Below are 25,841 nucleotides of genomic sequence, written 5' to 3'. Positions count from 1 at the left end.
CTGAAGTGGGAACACTACCAGCTGAGCTGTCTGCCAGCCTAGACAAGCTTGGGATCAGGAGGCCGCCTGAGTTCTGAGGGAAAACTGAGTCAGCCTCGTGACCCTGGAAGCGCAAGCCTCCAGCCTGGAAGATGCCCCGCGATGCACCGAGGAAGCTATGGAACTAGCATATGGGGGAAGCATGTTGTGCTATTCTGCTTCTGTGTATGTTTGAAATTTTGTGAAAATGTCATTACGAACACTGCCAAGTGCTCAACACATACAACTGTCCCTGGTGCTCTGAAGCACATGGCTTCAGCTCCATCTCCCAGTCCAGCTTTTGACTTCAGTTCTTTGTTTCTGGCACCTGGGAATTCCCTGTTAGCTTTAGCTTTCAAGTGCAGCTATGTAATTTAAACAGGTTTTCTCTGCTATTCTAGATGGGAAAGCAAGGTGTGTGGGGGAGGAAGTAGGAATGGAGGTAGAGGTGGAGGTAGAGGCTCTGACATCTACTGACAAACTGACCAGATGTCCTTTCTAATCAATGAAAAAGCCCCACTGAAATATTCCCTCTTCAGGGAAGCCTTTCCCATCTGCCAGCAGCTACAGCTAGGCGCATACTCTGACATCTATTCAGGCTCCCACACTAAACCCTGGACTTGAGCAGCAACTGAATGGCATTTTTGACTCCCATTGACAGGGGAATCTGCTTGCTAGAAGAGTCTAAGCATGAACAACACCCAGCCCAGGGCATTCCAAGCAACAGGTTGAGCAGCTGCTATCCCTTTCAGTGTGAGCTATGGAGGCTCATTGTGAGTTCTACTCTGGGCTACCACAGAGGCCAAGCTGAGCCAGCAGCAATGTACAAGAGGATGCTGACAGGGGACCCCTTCCCAGGGGGTAACAGAAAGGGCAGGCCCAAACCAAACCCTCTATCTCCTCACATGCTTCCCAGCCCCAAAGCCCCTGGAGCCCACAAATAAGCTGGCGCTGTTCTCAGCCCCAGCTCTTTGATCCAGACAAGCAGCAACACCTAACTGGCGCCCTCCACCAATTCTGACCTTATCAGGCTTAGGGGAGAGACAGGTGCCTGGGGCACAGGCCAATTAGGTGCCTTGCTCTGGTGCCCACTGAGTCACATCCTGGTTGAGCTTGCCCAGCATCTTAGCTAAAATGGCCAGCAGGGTGAGGACACTGAAGGGAGCCATCCCAGCTGTGTCACAATAAACAGCAGGGTTAAGGCAGCCGACAAGGCCTCCCAAGACTCTGAGAAAGCTGGGAATTCTCATCTGGGCCCAGAGGCACCCACTGTGGGGACACTGGTGTCAGACACTCAAGCTGCAAAAGCTAAAAGGGCAGCAGCATGCAGAGGCAGGGTCCCTCTGCCACAAGTTCTCAGCAAGTTGCTCCCCTCCCTTGGCCCACCTCTTTCACCAGCAAGTGAACTTGGCAAAGGGAGCCTGTAGAGTTCGGAAAGAATCAAAGGATACCACATTTGTGGGGGTTCTGTCCATTTCTGGCCAGGTCCCTGGAGGTCAGTAGGGTCGATGAGGCAAGAATCCAGTCTGGGAGGTACTGGGGAAGGAAATGGGACCTGACCTCCCACTTTCTCTGGAACTGCCCCCAAACCCTTGGGAGGCCAGGTAAAACCGACCACACTCAGGGTAATTGACAAGGAAGCTGGGGTGCAGCCTCCCTCCAGTTCACCAGCAAGGCTAGAACCAGAGGGATAAGGTTCATCCAGCTTCTTGGGAACTCACAGGGGGTAGAGACCAGAGTCTTAGAAAGCTGCGCAGCCTACTCTTCCCATACTACCACTGGCTAGGACCCCTTCCTCTGGGTGATCACCTTGCACGGAGCAGGGCAGCCCAGCCACGGAGGCCAGGAAGGGAAAAGAAAGGCCTGGGCTCGTGACTTGGGTGGAGGCCACAGCCGTTGGGGTAGAGTCCTGACCACTGCGTGCCTTGCCCCGCTTTAGCTCAGTGTCACTTGTTAAGAAGGAGTCCTACAACCAGCAAACAGATCTCTCTCTAAGCCAAAGACCCTATCCAGGATCTCTGCCCAGCAACAAGGGTCTGGGTGCTTGCTGAGGGGCCTGGGCAGTGTACTGCGTGCGTGCAGTGCTGTGCCATGCCTGTGTCATTCTGTGAGCTCTAGGGGCCATTGTGCATATGGAATGCCACCTAGACAGGTCAGGCAGGTTCCAGGGCAGATTCCCTCCACCCCCACCCTCCTAGAACAGCTAGGCTGCAGAAGGGTTCATGGGCTGGAATGCAAACCAGAGCTCTCCCACACACCAACCTGCCTAGGGTTCACAGCCAGATGAACTCCAGGATTAAAGGCCCAGAGACACAAGGTTGGAGCCCAGTCATGACCAGACATCCTGGGATCCCATACTGGAGTGAGTCTCCAGCAGCTTCAAGAGCCATCTTAGGTCATGGTGGTACAGCCAAATCCAGTAGGGAGGCCAGGGAGCCAAGAGTACAGATCCTACGGGCCCTGAAGGGTAGGGCAAGGAAAAGGGAGATATGGTCTGTCTTTCTAGAAAAGAAAATGAGAGGCTAGAACAGTTGCACAGTAGTTTCCCCTGTGGCCTCTGTGCCACAGCTCAGAAGACCTCAGGCCCTGCTTCTGATGGCCCATGGGGAGGCTGGGATCTCAGGAAGGAGAGGCAGGGAGCCTGTCTAAGGCTGAGCCTAGACAGGACCTAGGACCTCAGACTGCCTCAGAAGCTGACAGGTGGTGGTATCCCTTGTCATTCAGGAGGTGATTTCTAAGTGGATCAGAATGAAGCAGTGGAGGAGTGACAGGAACAGGTCACTGAGGCTCAGCGGGCATCACCCAAATCACTGGCTCCTGGGTACCGATGATGTCTTAGAACCCCAAAGAAGGGTTCCCTTGGTGGGTTTCAGCACCAACCCTGTGGTTTTTGTCATCTCTTCTACCCACTTGGGACAGGGGCATGTATTTTGTTTTACAAGAAAAGAAGCTGAGGCTTAGAAGGGAAGGGCCCATGGTGGATGGCAGCCATGGGATTTTGCTGCAACGCCCACCTTCATTCTGATTTGAGGACAGAAGAGACCAAGAGAATGAAGGCTGAGCAGAGCTGCTACCCCTGGGCAAGAAATAGGCCTCACCTGATTGCAGCAAGCCGGCGCCCCGGTCCTTGACCCCAAAGTGCTGCTGGATGTCCAGAAGAACACCTGGAGGGGAGATAGAGGGTGATTATTGCAAAGTCAAATCAAGGGCATTCCCATTAGCTGCCCCAGTCTCAGACCAGCCTGGCCCCCCTCCCGCATTCCTGCCCTGCAGTGACCTTCACTTTGCTCAGGCTATCCAGACCACTGGGAAGCTTGGGGTGACAGCCTCCCCACCCATCCCCACCGAGGACCTCCCATGCTCGGTCTGGGCATAATATCCACTCATCAGCCATGGCAGGAGCCTGAAGTATGAAGAAGAGCAAGGCTCTTCTGTGGTCACTCGATAAGGCTGACCTCTGACTTGCCTGTGCTCCACCCTGGGTGAGAGAGCAGGACCTGGGTCCTATTCTCTGCCATTCACAAAGCCCCCAGATAAGGAGCAAGTGCAGCCACAGCCAGCTGTGGAGACAACTGGTAGCTGGGATCAAGGACAAAGTGACTTAAGGCACCATTCACACAGGCTCTCATGCCCCTGTACGTAAGCATGTGTGTTGCACATGTATGTGTATTTGCATGTGCGCGTGTATGTGTGTGCGCGCACATACACTCTCTCTCTCTCTCTCACACACACACACATACCATACATGCCAGCTGCCCTCGTGACCAGGACTCCAGTTCCCAGACACAGGAAGCAGGCCTCAGAGAAACAGGTCCTAGAGGCCATGATTGTTCCCCAGTCAACCACCTTTGCTCTCCACTGGGGCTCTATCAACAGAGGCTGAAGGAAACCTACAAATCATCCACTGCTGAGAGACAGAGCCATAGCTGTGCTGGGGCTGCAGACCCCAGATGGCTTCCGTAGCTCTTACTCAAGTCTCCAGAGTCAGTACCCCAGCAGCCTAGCCCCAGGCCCCACCAGGCTTATCTCTGTGGACAGAAGGACCACCAACCGCAGAGAAGGGGTTAGGGACAGGAAGAGACGACACCCTGCCTTCAAGAGCTGCCTGCACTGAAAGCAGAGGCTCTTGGGGCTCCAGGAGCTTTCTTTGAAAATAGCAGCATGACTGGTGACTGGCAGTTTGTGTGTTGGATGTGAAATCCCTTGTCTATTTACTCCCCATGTAGCCCTGTGAGACCGCACTGTTATCCCACTGGACAGGTGAAGAAACTGAGGCACAGGAGACTCATAGGCTCAAAGTCACCAGCATGGAAGAAGGAGCCAGAGATTGCTGGGCACTGTGTCTGGGTCTAGTCTGACAGATGGGGCGGGGGCACCAAATGTCATTGTCCCTCTTTAGACCCTTCTGGGAAGCTAAGGGGTCTTCTGGGCTGTAGGGCCAGGCCTGGCTGGTGACTGGCAGCCTGAGAGTCGGGAGAAAGCATCTTCCTTTAATTCGCTGAGTAGGATTCTCCATAATTACGCTAATGAAGAGGCAGTGTGAGGCCCAGCTAATGACTTAATAACCAAGGTCTAATGGGGCAATGCCCTTGCCACAAAGCTGGATAGTAGGAGCTAGGTCTGTAGATGGACATAGTCACTATGTGGGACCAGCGGTGCCTGACCAGCCTCAGAGGCCAAGAGGCAGCACCAATGGGCTCAACTTTGGGGAACTGTCCACACTCACCTCCCAGGCCCCAGCCTGTTCCCTGTCCTAAGTCAGGCCTCTCTCTCGGTCACTGTTGCCTGTGGCTCCACAGTGTACTAGCCCATCCTCGGGTCACAGACAACAGGTTCACAGTTCTGCCAATCCTGCCCTCCTGCCTCACTTCTTGGATGAGAGCCCCACCTCTCAAACTACCCAATGCCTGCTTCCACACTCCAAATGTGTCTTCTCTAGCCTGGCCCTTGGCTCATTACACTGATCCCTGCCACTCCTTCAAGATTGGCTTCCACGCCTTCTCTTCTAAGCAGTCTTCCCTTATTTCTCCCCCTTCTGCCACCCTCAGTCAGCCAGTGCCCCGTATTTCCTGGTCCACCCTGACATTAGCACCAGTCCCAAGGAAGGGTCAGGATGAGTTAGTTCAATAGGAAAGACACACAGGGTTGAAGGCTCCACTGGGACTGGGAGCTAATGTCATTAGTAATTGCTTCCTAGTAAATTCTGGTATTGGGAGGTTCTCATGGCAAATCTAATCCGGTCACTCGCCTGGTGTTCAAGTTGCCACCACCATTCATTCTGCACATGAATAAACCAAGGCTAAGGGGAAGGAAGCCACTGCCGCATAGCCCCTCAGGCTCTGGACGTGGGCTTTGAACCCAGGGCTTGAAATACTGAGAGGAAAAAAACAAGCTTTGTTTCTGTCAGTGTCCTCCCATAACAGACAGCTTCTGTGGGTCGAGGCAGGGGGGGTCCCCAAACAACACACAAGCCATGGCGGCTGCAGCAGGCACGAATGGGGAAATGGTCACTTCAGTTCTGACAGCATCCATCTAAGGAGGCATCAGATGACCCAGGGGGAAAACTTAGTCCCAAGGCTGCTCCCCATTGCAGGTGCCCATCATAAGCCCCAAGCTGTCCTGTGGGCTTCCCACAACCCCTTCGAATTCAATTCATTTGCTAGCACAGCTCACAGAACTCAGGAGAACACACACACATCTATAACAAAGATTTCAGGGCACACATAGAACAATGTCTGTGTTGAGACACGTGGGGAGGGGCATGGGGTTCCTCATCTCCTAAAATATCACCTACGGGATCACCTATAGGAACCTCCCAGCAGCCTACTCTCCAGTCCTTTGGGATTTTTGTGGAGGCCTTGCTATATAGGCCTGATCACCAAACCCTTGGCCAGTGGTAATCAACTCAGTCCTCAACTCCTCCCTCTTCGGTCTCAGCTTTCCAACCTTGTCTCCAGTGACCAGCCTCTACACTGAGGCTCCCTGAGGACACGACCAGCAGGCAATTCTTCTGTGTGCCAAATATGCTAATCCTTTTGAAAATTCCAACCATTTTGGTGAAAGTAAAGAGGCTCTCTTGCTGCTTCATGTCTATCCCCTAGCTCGGGGCCCAGCACAGAGCTGGTTCCCAGGGGCAGTAGGGGTTGGGGTGAATGTAGATTGATGGGTGACCATGGGTAGGGCACAGACCGTGGGGAGTCGGCTCCAGAGCTTCTAACAAGGTCATAGCCTCAGTGCTGGGTAGATAAAGGATGGGCATCAGGAGGGAGCGGGAGAATGAACTAGTGCCCTCTCTATCCCCCTATCCCCCCACCCCGTCCTGAGTCTGTGGCTATCTGCCCCCCACCAAAGGAAGGGCCTTGGTCTAAAGTTAAGAGAGCCCACTTTCAGGGAAGGAAGTTGTATCAAAACCTGTACAACTTCCCAGCTAGTCGCTCCCCATCCAGTGGTTTTCTAGCCTGGCATTTGCCTCTGCCTCCAGGAAGCTTTCCCTGACCTCTCCATTTCTCTACACACGGACAGGCATCCAAGGTCCCTAGGAACTCTAGGGAAGTTTAGAAGCCAGGGCACAGGAGCTTTGGGATCCCTTCTGCCACTTGCCCTAAAGCTCTGGGTGTAAAGCCAGAGGAACCTCACAGAGCAGGGACTGCATCTAAAGAGGTCAGGCCCCTCTGAGCCTTTCTAGGTCATTTTCTCTCTTTCCAGCATGGAGAGAGGCAGGGTGGCGGGAGAGCAGGACCCTGAGAGGCACTGGCATGGTAAGCTTGTGTCACCGCAGCTCACAGCTGGCTCACATTTTCCTCTAGGCTCCATCCTGGAGCAGGCACGGCACATACATCTTCCCCACCCCCCGCTTTTTTTTTTTTCTACCACAGTCTTACATTTACTCTTTCCTGGAGGCTGAGGTTCGCTGGGTCACAGGATGGGCCTCACACCCAGGAGCAACTTCCCACAGCTCAGGCCAAGCCTGGTCGGCCCCTTGGCCCACCAGTTCCAGCCAGGGAGTGGACAAGGTGGGATTCCCACACCAATGTGGTCCCCACCTATTCCAGTCAGAGGCCAGCCTCTCCAGGAGGTCACCCAACCCACATTCACAAGGGTCACATCCCCAAGAACACACACTCTGGAATAGCAGCACCACTGAATTCTCAAATCCATTCACAGATATCACACCCCTCACAAACTCTGGGGGAGGCTCTCTTCTCCTTATAGAATCCTGTATCTGTCAGCCTCTATCTGGTACCTCAGCTTTCAGCCTCTTCCTGCATCTGCCTCCATCTGGCACCCCATGCCTCATGTGTCTGGGTTGTGGGTGCACCCTAACCTGTCCCCTTGGCCAGCACCCCACCCCTTCACAGCAGCAGCTTTTGGGCTTGGGAATGTGACTCAGTTGCTAGACTGGCTGCCCGGCACACACAATGACCGGAATCTGCTTCCCAACACCTCATACACTAGTGTGGTGCTGCATGATGCCTCGAATCCCATCACTCAAGAGGTAAAAAGTCAGGAGTATCAGGAGCTCAAGATATCCTTGGCTACATAGCAAGTTCAAGGCCAGCCTGGGCTACATGAGACCCTCCCAACAAAACAAGGCAAAAATAGAGTTCTGCCCTCCAAATTGTGTCTCACTTAGGATGAACAACCGTTTAACCCAGACTCTCCTCTCATCCTTTAGCTTCCCAGCCTCTCTTTCCATGGGCTAGCTCTATCCCTACGCAGCACCTCTAACACCCCAGTACTGTGGGAGTCCCCTGTAGTCCTTGCCACCCTCAGTCCCATGAACAAGCCCCAGTGTCCTCCACTCTTCACCGCTCAGCCTTCATCAGCAGCTTCCCGGCTTCTAGGCCTTGCTTGCCCCTGTTCACTGCTCCTGCAGCCAGATCTCACGAGCAATCAGTAATCACTGACCAGGTTCCAGGTGCTGGAATGAGGCTCTAGAACCCTCAAGGCTACTTCTGAACTTGAGAGGCTACTGCTGCAGCCTGGGGAGTGTTAATTCTGGCCATGCCTCAGAATCACCCACAACTTCCTCGAGACCTGCTGACTCAGTCTCCGGCTCAGTGATACTACATCAGACAAGAGCAAGGTGAAGAGTGCTTGCCATGCACCGGGTCCAGCTCTGAGTGTGTCACTGTCCATGGCTTCCCGGAGCTTCTGTAGTTCTCCATCGCTGCCTGAAGGAAGCCTTGGTGTCCAGCACTCCAGACTTCTGTGACCTGACCTGACTAGGCATGCACATCCTCACATGCATGTACACACACACACAGAGTCTCAAGCTCTAGTTGTGACCACTCACTTCCCTGGACCCCCATTTCTTTCCTGAATAAATGGACAGAATGGAGGAACTAGGCTGGTCCGAACCTGCCCAAGACTTTCAGTCACTCCTGGAGAGGGTGCCTGCTTTACAATATGGCCTTCCTCACCAGGCCTGTAAGTCCACTTACTTGGGAGGCTGGGACAGGAAGATTAAAAGTTTACCAGAAACTTAGACAGTGTCTTACAATAAAAGTAAAAAGAGAGCCAGGTATGATGGTACACACCTTTAATCTCAGCACTCTAGAAGCAGAGGCAGGAGGATCTCTATGAGTTTGAGGTTAGCCCGGTCTGCAGATCAAGTTCTAGGACAGTTAGGGAGAGACATTGTATAATTAATTAATTAAAAAAAGAGGGTTGAGGCTATAGTTCAGTGATAAAGCACTTGCCTAGCACATACAAGCTCCAGGCTGACTTCCCAGGACCAAGAATCTATAAGCACACTGACCAGAAGCCACTGGCCAGGCAAATCAGAAGCCCCTATGACTGCCCACTCACAGCCAGTACCACCCCTGTGCCCTTCCAGGGATGTCCAGTGCTATCTGTTAAGATCCACTTTATCCTCCAAAGTCCAGATCCAAGGTCACAGCCACCAGAGTATCCTTTCCACCTCTGAGACTCTTGTGACCCTCAGGGGACCCTAGAGCTGGACACCCTCTGGCCCTACTTATATTCCATCTGTACCAGAGAGGTTCCTGGTGAGTCCCCATCATGGTCAGTAGCCCCAGAAGACTAGACCCTGACCCAGGATGCCAAGTCTCCTCCAGCCAATCCCATCCTGTTGACCCCAGAGTCCTCAAAAGGCCAAATGTAAGAAAAGGACACATTGCTGGGTGTGGTGGTATACCCCTTTAAGCCCAGGCAGCTCTACAAGCATCCTCGTCCCCCAAGAAGGAAAAGAAAAAGGGTGCACTGCCCTTGGGCGCCCTGCCTTGTGCAGCCTGAGATACAGGGCCAAGACAGAGTGACCTTGAGGACTCTTCCTGCTTAGTTATCCAGAACAGTCCGTGTGGCACTCAAACCTGTCCCCCAAGCCACATTCGCCTGCCTTAGCATCTCCTGAAGCAGCAGTCAGCCTAGCTGAATTCTCAGAAGCAGGGCCAGACCATCTGGTTTAAATCCTAGCTTTTCTACCTTCCCTGCTGTGTGGCTGTAGGCAAGCTACTTAACCTCTCTGAGGTAGTCTGCATCTTTCTGACTTGATTTTGCTTCCTGTGATTGTTAGGAGGCTTGAGCATGTTAATCCATTTGGAATGTTTAGAAGTCTAGCACGTGGTAGGTACTCCAGACATATCATATGGTCATCCCTGATCACTGACTAGTGGGGCAGAACACAGGCCCAGCCCAGACAACTGTCCTTTCGGTTCTTTTCTCTGAAATGAGGCGGATACCTGGAAAAGCAGGTCCTGGGGATCTGAAGGGATACCCCACATTGCCTCCCACCAGCCCCTCTCAGAAACCTGGTCCCTGTGTGGAGGCCTCGGCATTGGCTCCCTGTGGGAGTATTTCCCATCCAGCGCTTGGCAGCTTCTACCCTGATAATTACAGGGGCTCAAGAGCCTGGATCTGGGTGGCTACGGCCAGGAAGCCACAGCCTGAGGACCCAGCCCAGGCACACACTCTCTCAGACCAAGCCCTGCCTGTCCTTCAGGAGCAAGCTGACCAACTCCTCTGCCCCCTTCTCAGAGCCTCGGTTGCTGGTTTAAAAAGTGGCCTAGCATCCCACCACATCTTCACTGGGTATGTTCTAGACTCACATATGGGAGCCTGCATCTCTGACACTATGCTGCAAAGCTAGGTCGTTAATATCCGGACAGTCTAGGGTGATTTTTTGGCTGGGACCATGTTGGTAAGGAGCCCCAGCCTGGAGTCTTGCCTCCCCCAACCCCGCCCCGAGAAAACCTCTTCCTTCTCAAGAGACCTGCCACAGACCTCCAACAGCCCTGAAGATGCCCCTCCTCAGCAAACTCCTGCCAGGGTGGGTGGGACCAGTCACTGGCCTGCGGTTCTACTCTGTCATTTGGGGCTGCCTTTCCTGGAACCAGACTTAGCCTTAGCAATTTTGGGGCACTGCACAGCCACTCCTTTCCAGCTTAGCTACACAGTCCTGGTCTGGCCCAGCAACTCCCCAGTTCACTAGGGCCCAGGGACAAGGTGGCCACAGTCTTATCTTGACCCTCAAGGTGTGGCAGTATGACCATCAGAGGTGATAGGAGGCCAAGGCATGGGGCAGAGAAAGAAGGGAAGAGATAAGAGGCCTGGGCTGTGTTGGCTCAAGCCCACACACCCTCAACCTTCGTGTCCTCCACCAGTAGCCACAGAGCCTGGGGGACTCCTGCCTCCCTATCGCAGAGGTGCATGGGACAACAGCCAGAGACCAAGCAGGAGCTGGGCTGAGCTAACTTCCAACCTCTGGGATTTTTCCTTGGCTTGTATTTGTAGGACTCAGCCATGACAAGCTCAATAGAGGCCCGAGTCTCAGCAATTTACCCTCAGGCAATACCTGGTTCCAAGAAAGACCACAAACTGAGACCACCCAGGCACCATTCAGGAACAGACCCTCCAAAGGAAATTCCTAACCATTGTAGATAGATCACCTGTTAGCACGCACCCATTGCTTTTCACCAAGACACCCCTAGACAAATGTCCACCAATCAGGGGTCCTGAACCTAAGAAATCCCTCACCCCAACCTCTTCTATTATAAAAACCCTACCCAACTGAGCTTGGGGCTATCCCTCCGATCAGGTCAATATGTTGGACACATGGGGAATCCGAGTTTACAAACTTGTGTAAGAATAAAGACTCTTTGCTTCCAGTTGGTTTTGGGGGGACTCTGTGATCTGGGCATAACAGTATTGTCTACCCAAGTCTCCTCCTCGACATCCACACCAGTTATCCTCACATGCTTGGAAGAAGCTACCCCTTTGCCCCTGCCCACTCAGCCAAATCCCGATCCTTGCCTGGGAGTCTCACTCAACAGCGACACAGAGACCACAGTTGGGTGCAGAGACTTGACCAAGGTCTGTTGCTGAGCTGAGAACAGAGGGGAGGTAGGAGAGCAGGACTGTGTCCTCTGCACCCCCAGCTTGGGCAGTATATCTTTACCTCCTCATCCCATCCTAGCCAACAGGAGAGAACCAGATTTCGAGCAGACCAGCTTCACAGGATCTCACTGCAGGGTCAGGGCCAGCCTTATCCACAGATGAGAAAAGGAAAACCCTCCCGAATGTCCTCCTGGATGCCCAGAAGTGGCTCCACCTGGGTGAGGTGATCCCCATTGTCCAGGCTGAAGACTGGCAAGGACAGACTTGCCCCACTTCCTCTCATTTCCTTCCAGGAAATGCCAACCCAGAGGCTCATTGTGCACCCTGACCAGGATAAAAGGGCGAAACCCACCAACAAGCCATGGCCATAGAGGTCCAAGCACATGGGCCAGATCCTCCACCTGTCCAGTTAACCAGTGCCCCACCCACCCCAAAGTTCTGGGATTGGCAGAATTGGATCATCTAACTGCTACCCAAGCCTGTGCTAGCCTCCTATGCATGCTGGGATCACAGATATGTCAGCTCCTTGAGGTTAGGAGATAGCGATCTTACTGAGGAGACATGTGCCATGATGGAAACATAAAAAGGCAGTTTAAAACTACAAGCTATGGCTCAGCCGGTAAAGGCGCTGACACCAAGCCTGACAACTTGCATTCAAGCCCTGGCGTCCACATTGTGGAAGGAAAGAATTCCCACTATTTGTCCTCTGACTTCCACAAGCATGCTATGGCACATGTGCACAAAAGATAAATAAATGTAAAATGTTAAATTAAATAAATAAAACCCAGAGCTGGGCTGAGAATGTAGCTGAGTTGGCAGAGTGCTTGCCTAGTATGCTGAAGTCCTGGGTTTGATCCCTAGGACCACATAAACTCGGGATAGGGGCACATACCTATAATCCCAGCACTTAGGAGGTAGAGGCAAAAGGATCAGGAGTTCAAAGTCATTCTCGGGTATAAAGCAGGTTTAATGCCAGCCTGGGTTGCATAAAATTCTGTGTCAAAAAGGAGGGAGGGGTTGCTGGGTTGAGAGCACATGCTGCCCTTGCATTGCAGAGGACCGGGGTTCAGTTCCCAGTACCCACATCATGATCACAAGCATCTCTAACTCCAGTTCCAGGAGATCTGATCCCCACTTCTTACCCACCAGGGCCTGATGGTAGACAACTGGCTCCGACCAGAGAACAGGGAGACTTTCTGGAACAAAGGCAGACACTGACAAGACCCACAGAGAAAGAGAGGCCAGTGACTGCAGCTCCTGGGGACCATGACTGAAGGTCTTGAGAGAGGGAGGTCCAGGGAGAGCCAGGACCAGCAGACAAGCATTGAGACCAAGGGCCCACAACACCCTTGGAGTGACACAGTAAGAAAGACAAAATCATTGGATATAGATTCTGGAATCAGAGACACCTTGAATCACACAGCAAAGATGGTGAAGTCTAACAAAGCCAATAAATAGCAGGACATTTAGCCCAGGAGCTACTCAGAGCCTGGGGAAGAGGCCGGTATTCAGTATTCAGTTAGCCTCTTTTGTTCTTATCTCTGTCTATCCTTGAGATTTCAGACCCCTATGCCCAGGCAGAAACAAAAACCACTTCCTCTTGCTGAAGGATATGGGGAAGGGATGAGGGCCTCCCCTCTCCAAACTACTCCATCTGTCCCCAGTAGCCTCCATCTCAGATCAGACTGCTACCCGCAGCCCCTGCAACCTTCTTGTCCCAACTACATAACAGGACACTGAGGCCTAGTCAGAGCTCTAAGGGGTCCTGGGTACTTCCTCTGAGAGGTGCTGAACTCTGAGAGGTAAACGGGAGAGGTGCTGGCAGGAGCAACAGGAAGAGCCTTGAGGAGGAGGCAGGGACATGGGGCTGGACAGCTGGCCTTGAGTCACCTGTTATTCCAGGACTCTGAAGCTCACCTGGGCATGGCTGCCAGAAGGGTGCTCTGGCCACCACACCCAGAGCACTAGTGGGGATTTGCCCACAGTGAAGACACGTTTTGGTGAACAGGGCTATCCAAGGTGGCGTTCATCCTTAGCGTGACCATCTCTATCCAGAGAGGCAGTCACAGAACCACAAGACCCTGAAGTGTGGCTTGATACCCTGGGCTTCAGTTTCCCTATATAACCGCCCTAAACAGACTCAACTAGACAGAGGAACAAAGAACTTGAAGGAGAGCTAGCCCCAGCCTGGCACCACAACTCAGGAGCCAGCCGTGAGGCTCAAGGGAAGCCCCATGCCTGCCAGGCTTGTGTTCCTGGCGGGGTCCCTGTGCTCATCACTCCTTCTGGGCTTGTGTTAGTGAGTGGTTGCCATGGATACTGGTCTCAGCTTCTTTGGCAGAAAATGACTCCCCCAGGGCAAGGCTCTGTCTCTCTTCACCAGCTCCTACAATGACGACCAACTCCAGGTTGGGGAGAGTGCCACAGGCCAGATCAAAGGGACAGAAAATAGGTCTTGGGAAGGGCACAGGTGCTCCAAAGAAGCTGGGGAAGGATGCTAGCTATCAAATAGTCACTCATCAACCACAATTAGAGCCCAGGCCAACCCTCTTTGGTTGGGCCTGCTTCCAGGAGCCAACTATGACCATCCTTGGAAGACGAGCAGAGGGGTAGAGGTCAGTCTAGCTCCAGGACACAGAGCCAGAAAGGGAACTTTCTTCCTGGCCTGGAAGCCACAGGTACCTCTGTTCTCCTTTTCCCTATCTGCACAAGAAGGTGGAGGGAAGAATTTAGACCAGATGCTGGGCTCAGTGTTATCCAAGGGAAGCAGTACTGTAGGAGCAGAGAACGGGGGGGGGGGGGGTGGGCAGCCCTCCTTCCCAAGTCTTAGGTTGGCTGCCCTCAGGGGGTTCCCATGGGGAGGAGAGCCCATAATTACCTGGATCACTGGGTGGCGCTGGGAATGCTAGCACAGAGGCAGAAGGAAACCACTGGAGTTCCCAGGACAGAAACCAACCCTGATGCAAAAGGGAGGGGCTCTCACAAAGGTATCCCAAAGGACAGCCTGAATGGGACTGTCATCCACAGAGAGAACGAGGAAGGACATACTGGTGAGGGGCACAGCTTGGGCCTCTGCATGAAAGTGCAGACAGCTGACATTTTGTGAAGCCTTCCCAGGTATCTGGCCTCCACCCAGGTGCTGTGGGTACATTCTCATTCACTCCATACCACCTGAGGTGGAGGGAGTGCTTGGTCCACAGAAGGCTCCGAACATGGCTGCAAGGTCACACAAATTGCAAGCTGGCAAACTGATACAGCTGGATACAAACTCTGGTGGCAAAGACTCTAACCCTGCACTGTCTCCTCCTGTGACCCAGGCTATGGCAGTAAATCCAAATTGTCCAATGATTTGGAAGACACTATGAAAAGAAATGCAAAATATCCCAGGATAACTTAACAAATCTGTTGGACAAAGTTATTAGTTAGGGCTGGGGATATAGCTTGGTCTGGCAAAGTGTTTGATTCATGAAGACTTGAAGCACAAGGACCTGTCCTTAGACCCATGGTGTGGGGGTGTGGGTGGGCGAGGAGCCAGGTCTCAGGCCACTGAGATCACTAGAGAACAAGGGCTTTGGCTGTCAAGACCGATGACCTGAGTCCAATTCCCAGAATGCATGGTGGAAGGAGACAACAATTCCTGTTAGTTGTCCTCTGACCTCTACACCCACTCACATAAAATAAACAGTTTTTAGAAAACCATGCTCAACAGCAGGCAATCGTGCTTGTATGTGCTTGTAATCACAGCACTGGGGATGAAGAGACAGGTGACTCCATAGAGCCTACTAGCTAGGCAGACTAGCCTAAGCAGCAAGCTCCAGGCCAATGAGAGACCCTGTCTCAAAAAACAGAGGGGGACAGCTGCTGAGGACCCACACCTGAGGCTGATTTCTTCCACACTCACACACATTCATATATGCAGCCATAGGAACATGGACCCACATGTGCAGACATGCAAATAAAATACACTAATTGCACCTGTTTCATTTTTGTCTGAAGACCAGACATTTTGGCATTCCTGTTTAGCTGGCATTATACTCCTCTGGGCAGAACTGGCTATTGCGATGAGAAAACAGAACTGTACAGGAGAGATATAAAGAAAAGCAGGAACTCCCCATGCTTTGATGAGGTTGCTAGGGCCAGACTGTGAGGTTCTTAGGGGCCAAGTGGGCACAAACATCAAAAGTGCCCACACAGCAGAGTGCCTGTATGTCTGCTTCCATCCCAGCAGGACCAGTAGGCAACAGGTGGACTCAGGTTCTGGCACAAGACCCTGAAAGCCACAGTAGTCACCATAGAGATTGTAAATATTCCTAAAAACTGAACCCGGGGGCAGGGGGAGGGAAGGCCATCATAAAAGACAGGGAGGCAGGCTTATCCGGAGAGGAAATGATGTATGCTGTGTTGGGGTGGGGTGGGGGTAGTGCGCAGGCTCACACCCTAGGCAGGACACTGAGGGATGCACAGCTCAGGCGGGTGTGCGTCTAGAGCTTTCCAGGCCTTTCCTGTCGTTCTGCCCCCCTAATCGGTTCACCAGAAATCTGCTATCTCCTTTTCACACTCTGACCCAAGTATCGGTGGAAGTAGATAATCCCCACCACCAATTCCCTGATCCTATCTTCCCTCTCTTCCCCTGGCCATGTTCCTCTCGAAACCTCAGAAGGGGTGCTCTCGGGACAGAATACAGTAAGTTGGAAAGCTTGACAACACTAAAATCCACACCAGTGTTTCCTACCTAAGAGAGAGAGAGAAGTGACCTCTCTGTCCAGACCAGGCTGAGCCGGTCTAACACCTGCTTTGCTGATCATCCCCTGGGCCATCTTGGACAGGCCTGTCTATGGGTATGGGTTCCCCCATCTGGGCAGAGCCTGTTTTGCAACGTGAAGGCACCCAATGTTCTCTGACTTGTCTTCACATGGTGGCACCTAAGATCTTGAGTCCCAGGCAGCACATCGCATGCGTGGTAGGTTGGCACACTTGAGGGTATGTCATGCTCTTGCTCACCAGAGCAAGGGAACAGTCTCTTGGGACAACCCGACCCAAAAATTGATGCCACTGGCATCTACTTCAAGTTCACCCTCGTGGAGGGACAGAGAACCAAGGGTGAGTGTGTATCCAAGCAAGAGTGGAGGAAGAGCAGTTTCTGCTCTCTGGTTAGAGTTCTTCCACTTTCCACAAAGCTTTTCAACACAGAAGACCGAGGCCAGAAGAGCACCCAGGTACCCAGGTGACATGTAGTTTATGCCAGATCATACCTAAGTGTTCTTTAGTGTCTTGCAAAATACCCAATTCATCCTCTCTTTCCTCCTGTTTTCTCTCCCCCCCACCCCATTAGATTCTAGGCTAGAATGTTAGATTCCTAGAAACGGTCTCCTCCACAGGGAGCCCCGAGGCCAACCTGGTCAGATTCTTTTCTTTTCGAGGCTGCACTATCCTCAAGCAGGGCCAGCTCTAGGACAAGTCCCTACCTCTTGATCCCTAAGAAGACAGGGAGAGAAGCCAACAGAATAGAATCCCAGAACCACATCCATCCTAAGCCCAGGATCAATCAATTCACAAACGGAAACAGACCTAAACACAAGCTGAAACTGGCCCAAGGTCACACATCAAGCACTTTCAGGATAAAACCCAGTTGTATCCACTTCAGTCCCAAATGTGGGGTTGATTCCCAGAGATGCGCAAGGTACATAAGGCATCTCTTTAGACGCCCCCCACCCCATGTGCTCCCCCAGGCTTATGCCCTGCCTCAGGCCTCAAGCGCCATGGAGCAGAAGGAGGCGTCTCCAGGCCTTCAGCCAGAGCCAGCTGCAAACCGCATCCTGGGTCCCCAGGCGGCACGGACCCGCCCCGCCCCTCCCTCGGCTCCCCGCAGGCCCAAGCCTTTGTCAGCCACGCGCTTACAAGCTCACACACACTCTCATATCTGCGCCGCCAAGCGCGCACACACTCGGACTGCCTGGCGCACACCCGCAAGGGGCGCACACACTGGCCGCACGCATGCCGGGGGTGGGGGTGGCGGCGGCCGAGGAAGGAAGGAACAGACGGGCGGTGCACGCACAGACGGCCTGAGCTAGGGGAAGAGGAGGAGAGGCCCGGGAACCTAAGCCTGCGGAGGGAGGGGGCACACAGGCGAGAAGGCAAGAGGGACGCAGAGGAGACTCCGGGAGGACAACGGATGGGCCGTCAAGGGCCGGCGAGGACTCACTGGCTGCTCCAGGGGTGGGAACTCCTCCAACCCCTGGCACGGGGTGCATGGGGTGCACTAGATTGGACCCGTGGAGCACGAGAGCATCTTTTGAACATAGATAGGGTCCTTAGGGACTCTCCAGAGAGGTTGGATCTAGGAGGCTGGCAATCAAAAGCTCCCTAGGGCATCTGGGGTGGAGGGGCCCTAGTCCTCTGGCTGGATGGGGCACTGGCTCACCTGCCACGGTGTACCTGTCCAGATAGTTGAGCACGTTACCCAAGCTCAGGATGGCAGCGGCTGCCCCCCGCCCTCGGCCCAGGCTGGCGGGTTTGGGCTGCGGCGCACCGGGGCCCTTGGCAGCGGCTGCGCAGCCCGGGGTGCTGGGGATGCTGGGGAGTCCGGACGGGACCCGCCTCACGCTGCCGGACAACGTCTGCACCTCTTCGTCGGCGGACACGACTCCAGCGCCCCCCGCGCCCCGCGTCCCGCAGCAAGCGCTACTGCCAGTCCCTGGCTGCGCCCCCCGGCGCCGGCGCCTCCGCTCGGCGTCCGCCTCCTCCTCCTCCGCGCCGCCCGCCGCCGCCGAGGCGCATTCCAGGCACATCATGCCGGCCGGGGCCGGGGCGGCGGGGGGCGCGGGGGGCGCGGGGGAAGCGAGGCCCAGCCCGGGCCCGCTCAGTGCGTGCACGCGCCGCGGAGCCGCCGCTGCACCATCCCGGCCCGGCCCGTCGGCTTCTGCGCTCGGGCTCCAGCCCCGGCTGCGGCGCTGCTACTGTTCAGTCAGACGCGCGGCCGCGGCAGCTCTGACAGCTGCGGCCGGCCCCGCCCACCAGGCTCGTGCCCAATCACCTCCGGACTCGGGCCACAGCCCCGCCCCGCACGTGCTGCCCCGGGGGGTGCGGGGGAGCCTGGCCAGAGAGCCCCACCCGCCTGACGGGGGCGCAAGTCACGCAGGAGCGGTGCGGCCGCGGAACCTGCGGGGATCAGGAAGGGATTGCGGGCAACTGCGGCACTGATCAGGGTATAGGTGAGGGAAGTCGGTTGCCCCAGACCCTACTCAACTTCCACCTGTCCGTGCGGTGGGAGAGGACCCCTGGCTGTGGCTGAGGGAGGCCCACAGCATGAACAACGCATTTCATTTGAAGAAAAAGGTCTTAGATGGTGGAAACAGGGGCACCTGTTGGAGAACTTGTGACGCTTCAGTAGTTACCTTGATTCAGTTAGGGCTGCCTAAGAAACATAATTGGTGGACCCAAGAGGCAGACTTCAAAAGGTGCATTGCTCTCCTCTCCAGTGAAGCATTTCCAGGCCACCACCTACCCTGGACCCACTCTTGTGTGTACACCCTGACCGTATCCCTAACCCCAAAGTGAAGCTCGTGAGAGCCAGGACTCAGATTAGAAAATCAGGATAGCCTCCCCAAAGCCAGGCATGGTGCCCCACACCTGTAACCCCAGCATTCGGGATCCTGAGTCTAACATACCAGGGGGAGGAGAAGATATGGAGCAGGAAAAGCCTCCTACCCGAGGGTACCATCTCTCCAAATCCCTTAGTGGAAGTTGGAAGGCTGGATCCTAGCCCAAATCTGCTCTGCTGTATGGCTTAATTCTGGACAAGACCTCTACTGTCTTTCTGGGTCTCTGTTTCTAACTGGGGGAAGGTGGCAAGGTGACAGACAACCTAGAGACTGGGTTGGGAGTGGGGGTTTTGTCCACTCTGGAGGATAGCTGAGAACTTCTGTGTACAGAACGCCCTCACCACTCTGACCCAGATGGGACTGGGTCTGACAAGCTCCCCTGAAACTCTCCCATTCATTTCTTTGAGTTTTTAATTAAAAGCAAAATCTGTACTGTCCATGTAATCTTATAATTCCATCATTTGGGAGGCAGAGGCAGGTGGATCTCTGTGAGTTTAAGTCCAACCGCAGGGTTCCAGACCATTGAGTCCAGGCCAACAGGTCTCTGAATATATATATATATATATTTTGTTTTTTCGAGACAGGGTTTCTCTGTGGTTTTGGAGCCTGTCCTGGAACTAGCTCTTGTAGACCAGGCTGGTCTTGAACTCACAGAGATCCACCTGCCTCTGCCTCCCAAGTGCTGGGATTAAAGGCGAGCACCACCACCGCCCGGCTATAAATAAATATTTTAAAAGAAGAAATTAAAACCCAGCATATCATATTCTTTTTAGTATGTGCTAACTGCTTGGTTCAAATGAGAGAGAAAGGCAGAGAAAGAGAGAGTGAGGGAGAGAGAGAATGAGTAAGAATTAATTCAGACCCTTGGAAATCTAGTGGTTTCTGTCTGTGATTCCAGGTCACCGAAGTGACCCATCATAAACAGACACCTAGTCATGGTCTGGTTGGTACTTATCCAAGGCTCTGAAATCATCATCTAGGCTGGAGCTTCCACGCTGTTGCAGGCTGCTCCAGAGCCCACGTCCACAATAGGAACATCTTGTGAAGGTGTCGGCCACAGTGAGTCATGGCATAGCCAATGGATGACAGAGCATGAGGCGCACGCGCACGGGCACACACACACACACACACACACACACACTCCACTGTCTCTGCGAGCAAAGTTAATCCCCAAGCTGGTGTTTCTTGGCGCCTTCAAGGTGTCTTTTCAGTTCTGTGAAGTGACTAAATTATGCTTCACTGTGTTGAGTATGAATGGCTGTGACGGGAAGGTTCGGAAAACAGATTTGATTCGGAGAGTTGCCTGCTGCCTCTTTCCTGCTGGCTGAATTCGGGCCCGAAAAGTCAGTCAGGGGGAATTTCACTGGGTGGCCAGGGATAACAGGTGATTAGCAGACAAGCACAGACCTAGAAGCTCCATGGGGCTAGACTGGGACTCCCACAATGATCCCTAGAACTGCGAGATGGTGCTAGCTAAAGGGCAGTGTCTGCTGTGGATGCTGAGGAGCTATGGACCTGTGAAGGAGATTCAACCATGGCTTTGCACTCTATCATACCGCGTTTCCTACCCTTTCATAGCCCTGCCCAGGGAGGCACGTTTTGGTCTTTGGTTCATTGCCCTTTTTCCCCACCCCTGGTTGAATTCTAGAGCAGGGAAGGAGGGTGGACTTTAAGTCCTTCACATTTAGAGCAGAGAGAAAAACTTGTTTGCCACCAAGCAAGCCATCTATTCTACTATGATGCTCCAAACTTAAAGGCAGTTTCTGGGGCTAATCCTGTATAAGATGAGGGTTCCTGTCTATGGGCAGGGTGACAGAAACAACAGTGTCCTTTCTGGGTACGTGGTTGTGAATAGATGAGGGCTTTGTGAGAACTCCTGGCTGGCAGCATCCTAGGACCATAGGTCAGGGGGCCTGCGGGGTATTGTTTGTTTGTGGCAGAAGCAGGAATATTGAGATGGGGTCGTGGCTGTCCTGGTACTCACTATGTAAACCAGGTTGGCCTCAAACTCACAGAGGTCTGCCTGTTTCTGCCTCCCAAGTGCTGGATTAAAGCTATGAGCCACCATGTCCATCAGACCTGTGGGTTATCATTTCTATCCCTGTGGCGAGGAAACTAGGAAAGAAGCAATCCATCCAAGGTATGACTACCTCCTAAGTCAGTACTTCCTGGTTCCCCACACTCTACCCACAGCTTCTGCAAGACTTTTCTTCTGGGCATGATGTAAATCTGAATTCAGCAATGGCTCCAGGACCTTCTGGTGTCCATTCATGAGGTCTAGACTGTAACTACCACACATGAGAAAGCACACACCTGTAATCCCAGAACCTGGGAAACTGAGTCTAGAGGCTCACAAGTTCTAGGCCAGTGTGATCTACTTAGTGAGAGCTTGTCTCAACAAATTCCGAAACAAGTGAGACACAGAACATTAGTGTGCTTTCTCTGAGGATAACTGTATTTGGGAAGTGGTGGGGGAAACAGAGATATTTCCTTGTTGAGCAACCTCTTAGATCCTTTGCTATGGATGTGCTGTGACTTAACACAGACTCCGGTCATTTTGGAAGAAACTGCCCCCACTAGGTTGGTATGCAGGCAAGCCTGTGGTGCATTTTCTTGATTAATAACTGATGTGGGGGAGCCCAGTCCACTATGGGTGTTGCCTTCCCTGATCAGGTGGTCCTGGTTGCTATGAGAAAGCCAACTGACCAAACCGTAAAGAACAAACCAGTAAGAAGTGTTCCCCCATGGTCCTTGAGTTCCTGCCTTGAGTTCCTGCCCTGACTTCTTTCAATGATGGACTGTAGTGTTGTCTTTGGCCATGATTTTTTTTTTATCGCAGTAATAGAAACTCAAAGCAAGACAATGAGCATACACAATGAGTCTCCCAGAACTCCCGTATTTCCACAGAACACTTTGTATGACTGTGACTCTACAAGCCATTCTGCGAGAACGTACAGCGAGCTCCAGCAAGGCTGATGATCCAGATGGAGGTCAGTCCCTCTCACTTCTCACAGCCTATGTGGTAGCATTTTCCTGGAGCAGGCTGTGGTAGCTTCTCATCTCTTGGCACACTCTTTGAGCAGCCTTCACTTACACATGGGCCCTCAGCAATCATGCATTTGTTTACAATACCCTGACCTCCACCTCTAGACAGTCCCTATGGCCAAGTTTTAATTTCACATAAATCTCCCACACATCCTCCTAGCAATCCCACAAACACCTTAAGCTCAGCATATCCCGAATGGAACTCACCATCATTCCCTCAAACCTGCTTCTTACCATAGCATCATAACTCCTGACCCACAATGACACCAAGGAGAAACCCTACAGGCCATTTGTTTTTAGCTATAGCCTGTTGAGTCTCACTTTCAATGTTCCCCGCTGCCCACTGATATACCTCAGATGGCTTACTTGGACTCCCTGATCCCAACTCCACCTCCAGGCTTTCCCACCCAGTTATTGATAATAAGTTTTCAAACCATACCCATGACCTGATCACTGCCTGGAACAAAACCTCTCCATAGATCTCTCTGTGGCTTCACATCCCTTCCTGACCCATGTGTTCTGACTTCAGAGCCTCCTACATATCTCCAGCACACTGTCTCAAGGTAAAGGATCTTAGAAGTCCTTCCGATGACATGGAACTCCCAGGATTCACACCCAGATACTTCCTGGAGCCTGGGAAAGTGTCAAAAAATTAGCTCATTTGTTTATAGTCCCTATCTGCCCTCCACCAGAAAACCCTGCTAAAGGAACGATGGTTCAGGACCACGGAGAGCGCCACATGCTCACGCCCCCACCTCCCCTGACCCTTTAGTTGGGCTCTGCCTACAAGGCCTTCACAAGTCCAGTACAGGCTTGACTTCCTCATGGAAGCCTTCCCTGACCCACCTGGGTGACCAATCATTTCCTCCTCGGGGCTATTTTGTAACATGTATATTCCTCCATCACACCAAACTCATTATTCTGATTATGTTTGTTTGATTCCACCACCACTCCACCCCCAAAAGAGATGAGCCTCAAGGGCTCATGCCCTGTCTGATTCATCTTCACCATCCATTGCAGAGGAGGTGCTTAGAGAATGTTTGTTGATTGAATGAGCAAATGACATTTAGCAGGTGCAGGAAATATGTGTTGATTTGCATTGTATATCTGTTGCTCTGGGTGACTCAGAAACCAGCCAGATTTCAATCCTGCCGCCTGTGGAGAAGCCATTTTTCTCCCTAATGACACCTCCCTCCATCCTTGGAGCAGCTTTCCTGCAGGTCACCATCCTAGCTGGGGAGAAGGCACCCCCACTCTGCTCCTGCTATTGCCACACTGGAGACTCACTGGAGTCTCCCCACCCCCCGTTTTGGGGCCTGCCACGTGAGTTTTACTCTGAACATGTCATCTCTGCCTCTCTCCTGCTCAGAACAGATGGCTCTGAATCCCTGCTCATACAGAAGTTCCTGTTCCATCATTTGAACATTTTTTTTTTCTCAAGACAGGGTTTCTCTGTGTAGCCTTGGCTGTCCTGGAACTCACTCTATAGACTAAGCTGGTTCTATTTAGACCTCCACCTGCCTCTGGCTGCCAAGTGCTGGAATAAAGGCGTGTGCATCGCTATACACGACCCACTTGGACATTTTAAACACTTTCTATATTATAGATGTTTCAGTCACCTTTGACCATGGCCTGAGACCATCAGAAACAGAGTCTCTGGAAGGACATTGAGTAGAGGCTCTTCCTCACCCTGTGGAGAGGCCAGTGACCTGCCCCAAATCATCGCAGTAGATGCTGTCACTTTTTTTGAGGAAGGAGGAGGAGCCTTTTTAAAAATTTTTATTGTTTTGGTGTTGGAAATCAAACTTGGGGCCAGCTAAGAAAGCACCATCACTGAGCCACTCCCCCGGCCATTTGGTTTTGATGATCGGAATTAATTAATTCATTCCTCTTCCTAGCAGCTTTCATGGCTTCCTGGTCTTAATGGAGCTATGAATCAAGACACAGGCAGAAGATCCAAGCTAACCCAACTCAACTTTTATGCCTAGGGCATTAAATCTTGAGTAAGTAGGAAAAGAGTAGGGAAAAGTGTCTGGCGCTCTGAAAAATAAAAAGAAGAGATAAAATCTCTGGCTCTTCAACCTTGCTATTAATTCCGTGAGCTCTTCCTACACTGATGAGTCCTTTGCCTCCTCAAGGTCATCAGTTCGGCCCAGTTACATGCAGCTCCATAACCCAAATGCTGTATGAGCCAGTGCAAACCCATCCTCTTGGCAATGGGGTAAATCATGGCTTCAACAAGTACCGGTGCTTCTTGTTGGGCTCTCTGATAGAACCTTGGTGAGCTCAGCTATCTCACACACAGCTACCTCACTACCCAGACACAGCAGGAAGTCACCCACTTAGGAGTGGGACAGACAGGCCAATGGCTAGTTTCAGGGGAACAAGCCAGGTCGAGGTGCAGGAACCTAAATGCATGCTCCATCCTCCAGACTGGAAGACACCTCCCTAGAGAGCAAGCTGGCCACACGGGCACATGCATAGACATAGGCAGACACGTCTTCCTGCCAGGATGTCTCCTGGAGGCTGAGTCATTAACACGTGAAATGAGCAGGGTCCGGCTTGGGGACTTGTCTTGCTGAATAGCATTTTCGCTGCTGTTGACATTCCCAACAAACAAGTCCAGAGTGTCAATAACCAGGATTACCCAACAGCATCCTTCAGGTGATAAAGATATAGTCTGTTTACTATGCTACCCTTTGTAGTGAGGCACTGGGGGCCTCTCACAGGGCTTGCACCTGTTCTCATCTGCTGGGACTAGTCCCCAACAGGGAGAGGTAGGACCTGAGGGAAGCTGGGGCCTAGCTTGACTGTAGACGAGGTGTGGCTTTGTCCTCCCAGGGTCCCTCAGTCCCCAAACTTTGGCACTCCCCAAGCTCATTTAGAAAATAATATCCTGTAAATCTCTGGCTGAGCATTGAGTCTCAGTGCATCCTGGGAACTCAAGCTTCCGAATGCACTGGAAGATGTGACCTCCCCCGCAAGACTAGAGATGAGAGCTGCAGTGCTCTGCACTGAGGCCCCTAGTCCCAGCCAACCCTGCCACCTCTTCCCACCAGTGGCGAGCATGCCTCCTCTCTGGCCCCTCTCCACCCTTCCATGACTCACAGTCTGTTTCCTGTCCCATCGTCACTACCCTAGTTCTGTTCCCCCTGCCTAGTTCCTGTCCTCCACATCTCTTGTCCTTACCAGTCCCAAAGTCACCTCTAGAAGGTTTCTGAGCCATGTGACCCTTTTGTCATAGGAAGTATGTCTCCCGAGGTCCAAGGGTAGACTGGAGTCTGATTTATTGCCCCACACCGATAACCATCAGTGTTTGTAGACTTAGCACGAGCGATGTTTCTGGTCTCCCTCCCCAGCCTCTGGACTCTGCCCATTGTCTGCGAAGCTGAGTTTCAAGACAGCGTGGCTGCTGGGTTCTGACCCTGGAACTAGCCTGTGGGAGTCACATGGGAGCTAGAAATCTGCATTTGGCGCGTCTCAAACAGAGCTATGGACTCCGCAGCTGAAAGGCGGGCTGTGGCCCTGATCTTCTGTACCGTGTGTACTGAGAGCAGCGCGGTTGCCTCTTTCTCAGATAGTCAAGCTCTCCACACCAGTCCGTTTCCTTGGAGTTTCGGGGTGGTTGTTTCACTTCAATGATGATGCCGACTCAGGGAATGGGAGCTTTTGTCCTGGAGATGCCTGCTCCTGAGGAGAGCTAAACCCGGGAGCATGTGTAGGCTGAGCTAGTGAACCTAGCTCCAGGAGCCTGTCACAGCTAACTAGGAACAAGGAGAAGCCTGAAGAGGCAGGATAAGAATGAATGTAAGGGCAAGG

General features: G+C 52.7%; 1 protein-coding gene across 4 annotated transcripts in view; it reads right to left on the bottom strand.

Annotated features, from left to right (window-relative positions):
- Positions 1–18,351, bottom strand: part of Spns2 (sphingolipid transporter 2) — a 38,001-nt gene extending 19,650 nt beyond the window's left edge. For all 4 annotated transcript variants that reach the window (XR_005975629.1, XM_041664380.1, XM_041664381.1 and 1 more), the window contains exons 1-2: positions 17,798–18,351; positions 3,117–3,182 (exon numbers count right to left, since the gene is read on the bottom strand). Coding sequence is in view for 3 of the 4 variants with exons in the window: in XM_041664380.1 (XP_041520314.1) it covers positions 3,117–3,182; positions 17,798–18,167 (436 nt within the window). In the remaining variant the exon portion in view is untranslated. The remainder of the gene's footprint in view (positions 1–3,116; positions 3,183–17,797) is intronic.
- Positions 18,352–25,841: the final 7,490 nt, after the last annotated feature.

The sequence above is a fragment of the Microtus oregoni genome, unplaced genomic scaffold, assembly GCF_018167655.1.
Source record: "Microtus oregoni isolate MIOR12 unplaced genomic scaffold, Mior012 000015F_ref0000493, whole genome shotgun sequence".
Classification (NCBI taxonomy): domain Eukaryota; kingdom Metazoa; phylum Chordata; class Mammalia; order Rodentia; family Cricetidae; genus Microtus; species Microtus oregoni.
Note: the sequence above shows the minus strand (reverse complement) of the source record. Positions and strands in the feature narration are given on the sequence as shown.